The 13,978-nt window shown below is 41.9% G+C and overlaps 1 protein-coding gene across 1 annotated transcript in view; it reads left to right on the top strand.

Annotated features, from left to right (window-relative positions):
• LOC306854379 (kin of IRRE-like protein 3) overlaps positions 1-13,703 on the top strand; it is a 46,460-nt gene extending 32,757 nt beyond the window's left edge. Inside the window, exons 4-15 of the mRNA XM_079392329.1 lie at positions 1,442-1,599; positions 3,216-3,366; positions 3,836-3,941; positions 4,176-4,324; positions 4,940-5,067; positions 6,611-6,737; positions 7,048-7,148; positions 8,423-8,621; positions 10,340-10,447; positions 10,655-10,764; positions 11,137-11,226; positions 11,499-13,703. Of these exons, the coding sequence (XP_079248455.1) occupies positions 1,442-1,599; positions 3,216-3,366; positions 3,836-3,941; positions 4,176-4,324; positions 4,940-5,067; positions 6,611-6,737; positions 7,048-7,148; positions 8,423-8,621; positions 10,340-10,447; positions 10,655-10,764; positions 11,137-11,226; positions 11,499-11,996 (1,925 nt within the window). The 3' untranslated portion in view covers positions 11,997-13,703. The remainder of the gene's footprint in view (positions 1-1,441; positions 1,600-3,215; positions 3,367-3,835; positions 3,942-4,175; positions 4,325-4,939; positions 5,068-6,610; positions 6,738-7,047; positions 7,149-8,422; positions 8,622-10,339; positions 10,448-10,654; positions 10,765-11,136; positions 11,227-11,498) is intronic.
• Positions 13,704-13,978: the final 275 nt, after the last annotated feature.

The raw sequence follows: 13,978 nt of genomic DNA, 5'->3' as shown, positions 1-13,978 counted from the left end.
TTTACATTAACGCAATGTGATTGATCTTCATATTCTCCAGCATTTAGCGACAGTGGGTGGCAGGTGGTCGGGACCGAGGAGGGGGGGAATGATCACTGGGGATTTTAGCTCAGTGCTACATTGCTGACATCTGGTGGCCCAACTTGGACACAGCCGTGTTTTATAGTACCTGAAAAACATAGATCCCCTGCATTCCCCTGCAGTGCAAGCATATCAAGGGCTAAAAATATGAGACGTTAAAGATTTAGCACTATCAGAGCGAGAAAGGCCAAGTTTTTTGTTATTGCACAATAAAAAAAAAAATTCTGCCACTAATTGAACAAAGTTGGCACAGACACAGACTCACCGAAGAAAAGTAGGGCTACAACAATAGCCTTTGTGCACACTGCCGATGTTTGGCACACTGTTCGAATTCCCAGACTAGAGCGTAGCGAATATGCCAGCTCCTCCTGCAGGGAATGAGGTGTGTGTGTGTGCACGTGTATGTGAGCATTCATGTGTGTACCTGCATGTAGGGGCATGTGGGGAAATCAATGCAGGCGGATGAGACCAAAGCAATCCAACAGAGTCAAAGAAGTCAACGGCAGGAGTGCAGTCGAGGGAATCCACATGGAAATTAGAATAACCTCGCGCACGGATTCCATTAGCGCCTGGCCAAGACCAGCGAAAAGACCTCTGACAATTCTAATACAAAAACAGAAATTGGTTCGGAGAAAAGGAACAGGACAGACGGAAGAGTGTGTACCACAGAAAGATTTTTTTTGCGAGTTTCTGTGCGTACTGCGAGATGGACACCTTCATCAAAGGTGGCAGACACAATTTGCCCAAGGCTTGCACACAGGCATGCAAACAAATGAACAAATCAGTAATTCAGATGAAACGGGCCTGCGGCGGAGTGCCTGTAAATAGACTCATAATGGCAAATCTCAGCCATATTAAAAGGGCATGAGTACTGTCTTAACCTCTTTTCAGAGAAAGCCAATCTCTCTGTCCATTTACCAGCTTGTTCTGTATAGGTCAAGCTGGCAGAATTAAATGATTCTGCACTGCAGTCAGGAAGGGTTTAGGACAGGGTTCCTCAAATCTTTCCCTGGAGGTCCAATCTGCTGCAGAGTTTAGCTCCAACCCTGATCAAACTCCTGTGATTTTCTAATGATCTCGAAGACTCTGATTAGCATTCTCATGTGTTTTTGATTAGGGTTAGAGCTAAACTCTGCAGGAGTGGGCCAGATTTGAGGATGCCTGGTTTAGGGTATGGCTTTACATATGAAAATACAGTATGCCACTTGTGGTTTCCCATAGTGACTGGATACCTGTACATTTCAGGCTAATTGGATGGAACTGACATAGACTTCCACATCTGAAAGACAGATAAAAACAAGTATGATGTAGTCTTAATGTTTTTTCTTGAAGATAAAAAACCTCTCCAATTCTTTTTCAGTGCCACCTTCAGATCCCATAGTGGAGGGAGGGCCAGTGGTCCGTCTCAAAGCTCATACACCTCATAACCTGACATGCCGGGCATCTGGAGCCAAACCTGCCGCAGAGATTACCTGGTATCGAGATGGAGAGATAATGCATGATGCCATCTACTCAAAGGTGAGATTGTGGACACATCAGTCTATGGAAGACCTGAGAGTCACTATGGCTGATAACAACTTAGGATCTGTGTCTTGCCCCATACCTTTAGCTCCACCACATAGTGCACACACAAAGTTGCGAAAACCCTCTTGAATTCAATCTCTTTATGTCTCAACCTCATCACCCTACTGCAAGCTGCCTCCTTTTGTGCCTCTATTTTCTCTCACTCTTGCTGTTGCTCTAATACTCGAGCATAACTGGAGCATGTCAAAGCTCAGACAGGCATGAGCGTTTGATACAGTTTCCGCTGAGAGAGGAAGAGCAAAGGAGGGAGAAAGAGAGAAAGAAAGGGAGAGGGGGAGAAGAGAGGGGAAATCAGCCACAACAATGCCGAAACACAATGGGAAGTGCAGTGGAGCATAAACCGGCTGCAACTGCGAAAGTGTCACATTTGTCATGCTCTCTGACCACGCTAAACGACACTAAACGACATGTTTAAGGGGGCAAGAGCCAGCAGTGAATCGAGGGAAGAGGAGGAGAGAAAGCAAGACAGATGAAACTCGGAAAGTAGATGAGGGAAAAATGAACACATGAGCAGCTTGTTTAAGAGCGAGGTGGAAAACTCAATGCCATTTTGATTTAAACTGGAGAAGAAAACGAACAAAGTGAAGGAATGCAAAAAAGGTAGACAGAGGGGGGCAAGTCGTTGGGAGAGAGCAGATGAGCAATAAGAAAAGGACAGTGAGTGGTAAGGCTGATGACAAGCGGCGTCGTGACTCGATGTAGCATAAAAATGCTTTCAGCGCATCGGAGGTTAAGCGTGTGACCTGCCATCGATTCGCCCCCCCCAGGCTCTCCAGGGAACTGTCTTCCCATAATGCTCCAGCCCCAGTACCGCACTCTGTGCCCCCCCGCTTCCTCCAATCGTCCTAAACCTAAAACTACGCCTGATCCTCCATTAAGGCCATCTTGTACATTCAGCGGGCATCAATTCACCTAGACTGTACACCTCTCAGCACTTAGGCGTATTGATTTTTCACACACAATAAATAGATTTCGAAAATGATGTGCACCAGGAAGAGCTGATAGACAGATCTTTGTGAAAACGTGCTAATGGCAGAAAAAGCCTGGCAGTGTCGTAAAACACAAACGCTCACCTGCCTCGCTAAACTGATGGCGACTTTAATTCTCTGCAATGCTCAGCCTACGGTGCTGGCACAGACTTGAGCTCAAATGGGATTACGGGCATCATGGGAATTCCTTATTAAATTAGGACTTGCATCAGGAAATATAGGACAATTAGATTAGGATTATCATGTCTGTGTGATTTTAACAGCGATAACAAGATGAGGGAAACAGCTGTGTGTTTTGTATCTGAAGTACACCAACCATTAGGGCGAAATAACATTGTACTAGCCACGCTGTCTGTCAAATGTCTCTTCTTATTTGAATCCAAAAGGTGTCACACGTAACAAAAAATTATGGATAGTTTTGTTAAGAGCTGCCGTTGACATTATTTTCAGAACATTTAATTTAGGCATTATATTTTCAGAGCGCTACAGCGATTTTTTTCCACCAGCACTGATACGGTTTCAGTTTTTAACTGGTTTCACACCGTATCACTGTCTTTTCAGACTTTGATGGAGGATGGAAAGAGAGAAACAGCGGTTAGCATGCTACCCATGGTGCCTGAGGACAGCGATTCTGGACGTACATACACCTGCAGGGTCCTAAACCCTGCCGCCCCTGCAGGTCGCCAAACTTCAGTTACCATCAGTGTTCAGCGTGAGTAGTTTTTATGTATTTTTTTCTGTGATGCAGATTATGTGGTATTTATTTCATTTATGCAGCCACAGCCAAATTTATTTATTTATTTTTTTTATATTCCGAATACTTGAAAATGACATGTGCTTTGTGTTTTAATGTATTCAGAATAAAAAAGTATGGTTCATTGGGGAAAAAAAAACTAAAATGTTATATTTTTGTCGCATTAAAAAGATGTATTTCAGTGCAAGATTAGTGATTCAGTAAATGTGAGACTTGTTTTAAATATATTTACATGGCATTGTACAATTGCCTATTTATATGCAAGTTTTTTATGATAAAAAAGACGTGTAATTGGACAGGGGAATGGATTTTTAAAAAGGATTGTGACTTAGATTTACACACCTGGAGCTTGGCAGTAAAGTCATTGGGAAGGATTTGTAAAGCCTCTATTGCTGCAGTGAATCTAATCCTGCATGTTTCCTTCCAGATCCTCCGTCTGTGACTCTCTCTGTTCAGCCTCAGACGGTGATGGAGGGAGCAAAAGTGTTGTTCATCTGCTCTGCCTCTGCCAACCCTGAGATCACAGGTTACAGGTAAGCACATCTAATATCACAACAGACTCAATGCATAATCCCAGATTATCCACTCCATCAGATTTAGGTTTCAGAGTAAATCCCAAATTGGATATAAATTTCAGATCAAATGCTTTGTGCACAGTTGCTTCAGTGTTTGGTGTTAATAATAGTTGTTACTGTAAAGGGTGAAACATCACAAAGAATGTACCAGTGAACCTAATAAATTAATTTTCATGTTCATGTTGCAAACAGATGGTCCAAAGGTGGGGTTCCTATCTCAGAGGCCAATGGTGACAGCCTGGAGGTGACCGTAGACCACTCTTACTTCACAGATCCAGTGTCCTGTGAAGTGTCCAACTCAGTAGGAAGTACTAATGTCAGCACCTTGGTGGATGTGCAATGTAAGTACTCATGTATTCATCCACTTCCATAATAAAATATTTAAGCAAAATTTGAGATGTTCAATCTGTATTTCTCTCCTTTGTCTTTAATTTCAAGGAAGGAAATGAAAAAGTCCTTAAAATCAAGAGGATATCCTTTAGAGATCTTTGTTGTACTATAAGTAACATTGAATAGAAAGTGCTTGATAAATGACATCAGTTTGCAACTCACCATTTTTTAGTTGTGGCCACATATTTTGGACTGTTTTTTTTTTCAGATTTAGATGTGGAGTATCTGTTAAATAATATATATTTTCATTCAGTACAGTCGAACAGTGGTGTTCAGGTATAATCAGTCTCTTACATAAACGTGTAAACGTGAAACTACATGAAAAATTTTCATATACAAGTAAGAAGTAAACAATACACAGTCACATCGTTTCCTTCAAAAATATAGAGCCATATGTACCTCCCACATTCTCTCCTTGAAATGACCTTTGTTTCCTACTTGTATTCTTAATAAGGCCGCAGATGAGAACATTGTAATGGGCTTCATTTCTGTTTTGTTCACACAAAGACATACTCTAATCAAATGTACTAAAACACAATGGGAATCTTTTTATCTTTTATTTTTAGTTGGTCCCAGGTTGCTGACCGAACCAAAACCCCAGATAGTGGACATAGGGATGGATGCTGCTTTCACATGCTCATGGACGGGCAACCCTCCCCTCACTCTGGCCTGGACTAAACAAGGCTCCAGTGTGGTATGGTGACCTCTTCTGTTCTTCCTAAATATGGCACACCATCTGTTCAACAACTCACAGCAATCCTGTTTGAATCATTTTATGAGTTCTAGATACATATGGATTTTCAATAGGGTGTGGAAGGATTGGGTTGGAGTGATTCAGAAAAACCTATGTTTTGTTTGACAATCTTTTGTTACCCCAGTCTAGTTTTTATTTGACCCAGTACACACATTCCATCTACATTAAATAAGTTTATTCAGTGACAAAAGGTTCATTAAACAAGTTCATGTCATCTCATCTAGGGCACCAGAATCACCCACCTCCAAAATCCCAATTTAACCCCTGTCTGTACAGGAAAAATAAAATGATTTTCTGTTCAGCGCTGGATGGTTAATAGATGATATTTCTGTTTATGGCACATTTGCAGGAGTTCGGCAAATGGATGGTAGTGATCGCTAGCCTAAAATGAAAGTTTAGCTCCAGTAGATGTGTGAAATGCATCTGCCTATTCTGCTGTAAGTGTTTCTCTGCTGCTGCTTAATCAGATTTCATAAAGAGCCTGAGAAAGCAAACAAAAAGCGAGAGAGGAAAGAAGGAGAGAGAGAGAGAGAGAGAGAGAGAGAGGGAGAGGGAGGCTAAGGCTGAAAAGCCAGAAGGTTCTGATGAGGCAATCAGTTAATTTTGCCATGACTACATCCCTCCACCCAGCCCTTCCTGAGTATGGGCCGATCTGATCCACAAGTAGAGCGTTTACTTCATCGCCACAAGATATGGATTAATTGGCTAATTCGATGAGTGCTGGCGAATGAAAAATCGAGGCGAGTGCTAAACGGATTACTCACAGTTTGGCGGCGTCGAGATGGGGAAGGAGGGGAAGAGGGTGCTCTAAAGATCAATGGCTTCTAACAAGTGACCACGGCGTGTGTACCAGTGCACCAGAGGCGAAGGAGCACAAGTATCTGCTCACACTCCAGAAAATTCCACACTGCCATTGTCGTAGGTTTAATTAGAGCAGTGGGTTGACTCAGAGGACCCAGGCTGGAGCGCTTTAGACAGTAATTAAGATTGCTGCAGACGAAATTACAGGCGGAGTCAATGCTTTCCCCTTGGTATTGGTGGCATTGGTCTTTCTCTTGTGTGAGCCACAAGCAACGAAATGGATGACTGGTGCCAATGGTAATAGCCATCTCTGAGGGCCACGGCTTGATCTGTCTCAGACAAAAAAAACTCACTGTGTCTCTACACAATCTTCCCATCTTCATCCTGTGGAAATATTGACATGCCGTAATGATTTTCATTCCACAACTTGCTAGAAAGATAAGACTTTAACAGGAAGTGAAAACATCAATATTACAAACATGTATAGACAGGCACTGTCATACATACGTTTGATAGAAAGTGTATAGTTATACTTGGTGTGTGCTAATCAGTAGGTATAAATTGACATGTGGTTTATGGTAAACTCTTGCCTGATGCCTGTATTTGTGGTCACTTCTGTGCAGAAATGTCTTGGTATAGCTACAGATCTGACCAGGCTATTGTTGTTCATTGTATTTAACAGGTGCTCAGCAATAGTAACACCCTTCAGCTTAAGGCAGTTACACAAGAGGATTCTGGGACATACACCTGCAAAGCCATCGTGCCTCGGATTGGTGTGGCAGAGAGAGATGTAACTCTTACTGTCAACGGTAACTAAATCTTTTTATCTCATAATTTTTTTTTTCTCCCATCGTTCTTTCCCAGTTTTGTTCATGATATATTTTGTTTCAAAACCACATGAGTTCATGGCTTTTGGTTAGCCTACCAGGTTTTGGAACAAAAGCTGTATTTTTTTCTATTAATCAGTGAATTGCTTCCCTAATTGATGAGCTACTTATTTATGTGGATGACTCATGCACTTGGTCTTGAATACACAAGGAACATCAGCTCTGTGTCTTCCTTTGCTTTCATTAGCACCCTTAGTCAGTACGATTTCTCTCTTTCACACCAACACTTCAGGCCCTCCCATCATCACGGCTGAGGCCACGCAGCAGGCCGTCAAGCATTCCAAGGGCAAGCTGGAGTGTCTAGTGGGCAGCAGCCCTCCTCCTGACAAGATTGTAAGTATACATTCTCCTATTTCTGTATGTGTGCGTTTGCTAGGTATCTGATGCTTAGTGTAGCCTTATTCCTGACAAGCTTGTTTGTGAGCCTTTCCCTTGAGCAGGTGCTTTCGTTGTGTGCACATCACACACTCAAGCTCCCTTCCCCTCTCCCTCCAACAAGATCTCATGCAAGTCTCCTCTTTGCTTGCTTCTGTCTCTCTCTTTCCATATCTGACACCCACACAAATACACACAAGCACAGCTACACAGCCCCATTCCCCTATTAGAGAGCGCTCGATGAGAGGGCTGATCTTGTATCTCACCTTTTCCACCCTCAAGCGTGCAGAGACAAACTGCACTAATGCCAGGGTCTGCAGAGAAGACCTCCGGCCCCCTAGGCTCCTTTCCAACGGTGAGCAATTAGCGTGTAGCACCACTGACCTCCCGTGACCCAATCGTACGTGGGAAGGCCTTTCAGTGGATAATTAGGGTCTAAGTTGGAGAGAAGTCGAGAAGAAAGGTAAAGCATAGAGATGCACCGAGACAGATGGAAGTTAAGCAAGGGTAACTGAAAGCAGTTGATGCAAAGAACGAATCAGAGACGAAGAAAAAAAACCTCCTGATCCTGGAACAGGTGACAGGTGGGGATTCGGGGGGGTTATTGGCTGTTATTTCTTCACCTGAGGCCAGTCAAGGGAGGACTTCTCAGACATGCTGTTTCACCTCTTTGCCAGAAAGGTGAGGTAAAGAAACAATGGCTTGTTCTCTCTCCCTGAGTAGCTTTGAGATCTCAGACTGACCTGCTGCTAGACAGGAGCTGCTTGTCTTCCCCGCACGGTTTTTCACACAGCTCTTTTTCACAAGCCAAGACACAATACTGTTGGTAAACCAGCTCGACATGACAGCGTAAAAGAGCACAAAAAAAAAATCCAATCTCTGACACTGAGTTTATGACTCTAAACGTCTACTTCTGGGGTGATAAATCTTTACATGTTTGTCCTTAATTGTTGTTCTGTTGAGTTGCCCAGACCAGGCTTGGATATATATAATGAGATTTTAATTCAACTTGGAATCAAAATCGACCCTATTTACTTGCTTAACACATGTTCATGGTCATATTGTGAATGATTCAATGGTGCATAAGAAATAAAAATGTTTTGTCTTTGCATTTCCCTCTTTCCTTTTCATAATCAAATCACCTAAATTGCAATTGTCATTTCATGCTTAAACAAAATGTGAGGATAACAACACTTGCTGTACCTTACACCTTGCTATCTCTTTCTCCTCAGGTGTGGACATTTGGAGACACGGTCTTGTCATCTGGTTCTTCTGGTCGGTTTTCCGTGCAGACAGTACACAGTGACCGAGGGGTCCTCTCCTCACTAATCCTCTCAGAGACTCTGGCCCAGGATTTCCAGCTTCGATACAACTGCACTGCTTGGAACCGGTTTGGTACAGGCACGGCACTGGTCACTCTTGAAGAGCAAGGTATGGGATCCTCATGCCAAATTATCCTGTGTAAAACATCCTTTTATTTGAATGCATTTTAGTACCGGTCAAAAGTTTGGACATGCCTAATTCCTTATTTTTACTACGTTCCACCTTTTAGAATGGTGGTAGACATTCAATTATGAAGTTACAAATGAAATATGGATATATTAGGTAATGATTAATGTTATGACATGTTAAATATAAAACTGTTTTACATTTTGGGTCCTTTGAAGTAGATAGCCCTGCTTTAAAACAGTATTTAATTGGAATCATTATTGAGTTTACATGTATGCTTCGTACTTGTCCCCTCCTCCCATTCGTCGACTTAACAAATAAATAAATAAAACTGTATATTTGTTAAGAAATTCCTATATATTTGTCTAAAAAACAAACTCATGCATTTAAGCTTAAACCTTTAGATCAAAATCTTCTCAAAACTGTGAGAAACAAATTCAGTCAAGTGTGTCCATACTTTTGACTGATAGTGTAGATCAGTGAGTGTTTGGGAAAATGTTCTGGAAAATTTGGGTCTAGAGAGTCTAAAATTGGAGGCGTGAGAAGCAAGCAAAGTGGCAGGAGTTTTAGATTTGTGGATGGGCCAAGCTCTTTTGGCACCATCGCTTTAATTATTGAAGGATGGTTGATTTTAAAACACTGACAGTAAGTTGTAGGGTTTGTCCACCTTAGAGTTGGTGCCTTTTATCGAAGATTAGTCATGACGAGCTGTAATCCAGTTTGAGTCAGCTCTATGCAGGAATCGCGTCTCAAAACACCCTGCAACCCTGTGCTTATCTTAATTATACACCACCAAATCAATATCATCTAATCAGGAGATGGTCCACTTAATGAATACATTCGTTCCATAACAAAGATATAGATTTTGAGCCTGAATTAATTAAATCAAGACCTAATGTATGGTATGGGTATGTGACGCTTCACTGACCGTTTCATTTTGTATGCACAGTGCACCGGCTTAAATTTGCTTAAATAAGACTAAGAGTGTGGTAGATGGCTTGAGCCTGTGTACTAGGAGACACCAAAAATAAGGTCTTCCCCAGCAATTTGCATCAAGGCAGCAGAGCCAAGTCTCTGGAGAGGCAGACAGTGCTATCTCCTGGAATCTCTAATTAGATTACTGTCGTGCTGCCTCGCTGCATGTCAGGCCTGGTTACCCCTCTTCCACCAGAGATTAGAGACAATAGCCTGGTCCTGTGATGCCACTGTGGATCACACTAGATTAATTTCTATATGTTGCACTTGAGTTTGGATGTGGCTCGGAAAAAGAGCTTCTTTGTAGAACACGTTTGACAAAAAGAGAGCTTTTCTTCAATCAGCTGGAGATCCGACATGCCTTTTGATAATATGAAAATTAAATCAAATCACAAAGAAAATGTCAAGAACATGCCTTGGTCATAATTTAGCCCCACACTTATTTGTAAACTTATATTAACAACACACACACACACACACACACACACACACATATATATATTAAAGAATCACCTCCAAATATGATTATGGCAGGACAGAAAGTGTAAAAGTACAAACTAAGCAAATCATTGTGGATGTTATACTAGAAACATTTTCATTTTATTACAAGTGGAATTTAAGACATGCCTGAATTTGGATAATCTGCATACCCTGCAACTGAAGAGGTAGATGTAATAATAGATTTTCAGAATTCAGCTCAGTCACGTTGCCTGTTTCCCTTGCAGAGGCCCTCCCCTTGCTAATCATCATTGGAGCATCGGTGGGCGGAGGCTGTGTCTTCATCGTTTGCGTCATTGCCCTGGTTTCCATCTGCTGCCGCCACACTGCTAAAGGTGAGGTCAAAGGTCAGATGTTATCTGAGAGTTCTTATTCTCTCCTCAAAAAACATGATACAGTAGAAATCAAACGAACTAACTATACAGAGGTTAATTATGGGGCCACCTTTTTGCCTGGAGCAGTGTTGACCTTTTCACCTCTCTGGAAATCTTCCCACCATTCACCTCATTAATCTCTATACACTGCGTTATTTCCTCACCCAGGCAAAAAGGGCACACGCCTGTCTAAGAGCGACATCCGCGTACAAATCGTGCACAGCGACCACAATGCAGCCAGAGGAAACGACGATGAGGAGGATGTGAAGGAGCCTATGGTAAGTCACTCTCAAAACAAAATAAATATTTAGAATGGCCTAATAGTTAGAAACAGCTTTTATACTATTTTTCTTTCATAAAATTATTGGTATTTTATTTTTCATTTTAAAATGTATTGTGGGATATTCAATAAGGAAACTAAATGTTAAGCTGTACTTCATGTTATCCACCGTGACTAAAAATATGTAGTGACGTTAGCCAAAAGTAAAGATTTTATTATATTTTGCTGAAAGATGCTAAAAAACATATGTACTGATCATTTGCTCACAAGACGACCAGGAGCTAGGGACAATATTAATTATGATTGCATGACATTTAACATACCATAGACACTGAGCAGTCTGTAACCCAAATCTCTGTACTTCTGTCAGGCTCCCAACAGCAGTGAGTCTCCGGGAACGTCTCGCACAGAGCACAGCGACCTGCTGGAAGAGGAGGATGATGAGAGATCAGATATCAAGGTATTACATTTCACAAAGCATGACTCGGATGGTTAATGTGATAAAAGCAAAAGGTTGTTTTCAAAGGTTTGAGGAAACTATTGTACTTAATAACACTAACTTGCTGAGATCGTATTTGTATTACACCACAAGCTTGGATCATGTTCAAGAAAACCTACAATTCTTGGTCAATGTCTAACTTCTAGCTAGCACCTTACTAAAACATTTTGCATGTATTTCATGCTGTACAAAATTCTGTTATTTATCTGACAATGTTTTTTCATTCTTCCTAGGATCCCACCAATGGCTACTACAATGTGCGGGCTCACGAGGACCGCCACATTACAAGAACTGGGTTCTCCGAATATGTCCCTAATGCTCGCCCAGTCTACACTCCCTCTCAGCTTCCCTCGCCGAGCCCCTTATACGGCCAACACTCCACTCAGCCTCGGGTTTATGACTTCTCCCAACGTTATGCCACAACCCCTGCCACACGCACCACCTATGAGCAACAGCAGTCTCAACAACCACAGCAACAACAGCAAACTCCTACCATCTATCCTCAGGAGCCAGTCTATGCGGGCTCCGCCTACCTGCCCGCCACCTATGGCCGTGCCTTCACAAGCTACGTCAAACCTGCATCCTTTGAGAAAGTTGATGGGTACGACCATTCAGACCAGGCCAGCAAGGTGTCCAACTCCTCCCCTTTCTCATACGCATCCTCGCAGGTGTCATCGCAGCAGTCTGACTATGGGCGGCCCTCACAGCAACGCATGCAGACTCATGTGTGATGGCTCCCTCGAAGACCCGCTAAGGGTTTGGCATGATCAACATCACAAGGACTTTCTTCTGAATGGGTTCAGGAGGGATTAAGCATATTTTAAACTGAGATTCAAGAGGCGGAAAAGCTTTATTGCTATCTTGACGTGAATGTTGGATCGATGGAAAACTTATTTTGAAAGAACTGCAACGTGCCACTCAAGCTTAGAAGTCACCATCAAGCTACTGATTTTCTTCATCCAAATTTTGAACTTTGAAGGAAATAAACATCGTCCATCAATTTGTCTCTATGGCACTGTATTTCCATTAAAAAAGGCTCCAGCATTGACCCTTCTAGATTTTGCAGAAGGAAAGCAATGCTGTGGAGAAGGGCAGTGTCCTCATGAACTAATCTTTGCAAATGAGGACAAGCTCATGACACTATGCTGAAACAATCAAAATGACATGAACTTAAAAAATCTAAAAAGTAAAAAAAAAAAGTTTGTTGGCATGCTGATGGAATTGTAAGCACATTTGTGTATCAATGACAACAGGTCTTGCCTACACAAAGTGGCTCAAAGTTCAATCCACAAAGCAGGGGAGCAGAAGAAAGCAGAGCGCATGCGCTCACCCTAAGATATTTCTTCAGAAGCTCTATCTGCAGTCTGCACTGCTGTTGGGCTAGCAAGATAGTATATGTAAAGCCTCAATGGACCAGTGCAGGAAACTGGAATGCTTTGGTTAGGAAAAAGAAAGAAATTATGGACAAAATCCACAAAATATATTTCTGTCTGTTTGATGGAATTGGCCAATCCCCAAAGAATCAAATTTAGATGTGCGGTCTTTTTAAGCTATACTCTCAAGTAATTGTTGCAGAGTTCAGAGTAGAGCCCATTTGGGGACCACGGTTTCTTAAGTCAAGCCATGTACGGCAAACCTAAATTACAGCACGACCTTGTGGCGTGCAGTAATAATCTTGTAATGTTCCTTACGTGACCACTGTATGTTATAAACACAAAGTGTGCCAAGGTGACTGTTATGTCATGCTGACATGGCTGACACCGTCAGGTAGCACCAACATGTTTACATAGAAGAAAAACTGAAAAAAAAAGAAATAGCAAGTGAAATGCAGTACTGTCCATATCCACTTAGAGCCACTTCAATGACTGTACAAATTGTTGGGAAATTCACTCCTGTCTGTTGCATGCAGATGATGTGTGTACGTGAACGTATTCAGCATTTCTTCTCATCCGTTTGTTCCTTGTGTGAGAAACCGCTTATTGCACCCTACGTCTATTCGATCTTGGATACCTGCATTTGGAGGTTACCATACTGCCATTTTCCTTTGAGCCTGAATGGTCGGCTCCATTTGGAAAGATTAAAACAAAAAAGTCAAAATGAACTGTAAGATAGGTGAAACAAAACATTGCTTGTCTTTATTTTTATATTTTATATAAGCCTTAATGTACAGCGTGTAAGCTGCTCTATTGTAAAGTACCTTTATATTATAAAATGCATTTATCTATATCTTTGAGTTAACTTTATTTGGTTCACAACGGTTTTTACCCCCATGTTACTTATCAGTTTTGGAGAGGTGAAAGGTGTTACACAACTAATTGACCTTTCTTTCTTTCTTTTTTTTTTTTATAACGTTCAAATAATTTGCTAAAAATGAACTATTGTTGCTTGTAACTTTGTACACATATTTATATTTAAATAAAACCATTTCAAATAATATCAGCTCTGACTGGAGTAAGTTTGGCACACATCGCTGGGTCTCGTCAAATGTCATGAGGGAATGAGGACAAACAATGCCGGGGCTGCCGAGTTGATGAATACATAAATTAGCAGTGATGCCTATGTTGATTCTCTTATTCCCGCTGCGCCAGCAGGGTTTTTAATAAAGACGGATGAGATTCCCAAGCCTCCCGCTGTCTGCGTATCAAACATAGCAGGCATAGGCCGTCTCCCCCAACGCGACCAAATATTGCGCTGACAGAGCGGGTGTTGTGTG

This window comes from Barbus barbus (assembly GCF_936440315.1).
Source record: "Barbus barbus genome assembly, chromosome: 34".
NCBI lineage: Eukaryota > Metazoa > Chordata > Actinopteri > Cypriniformes > Cyprinidae > Barbus > Barbus barbus.
The sequence above is the reverse complement of the archived record's forward strand: the minus strand, read 5'-3'. Positions and strand labels throughout refer to the sequence as shown.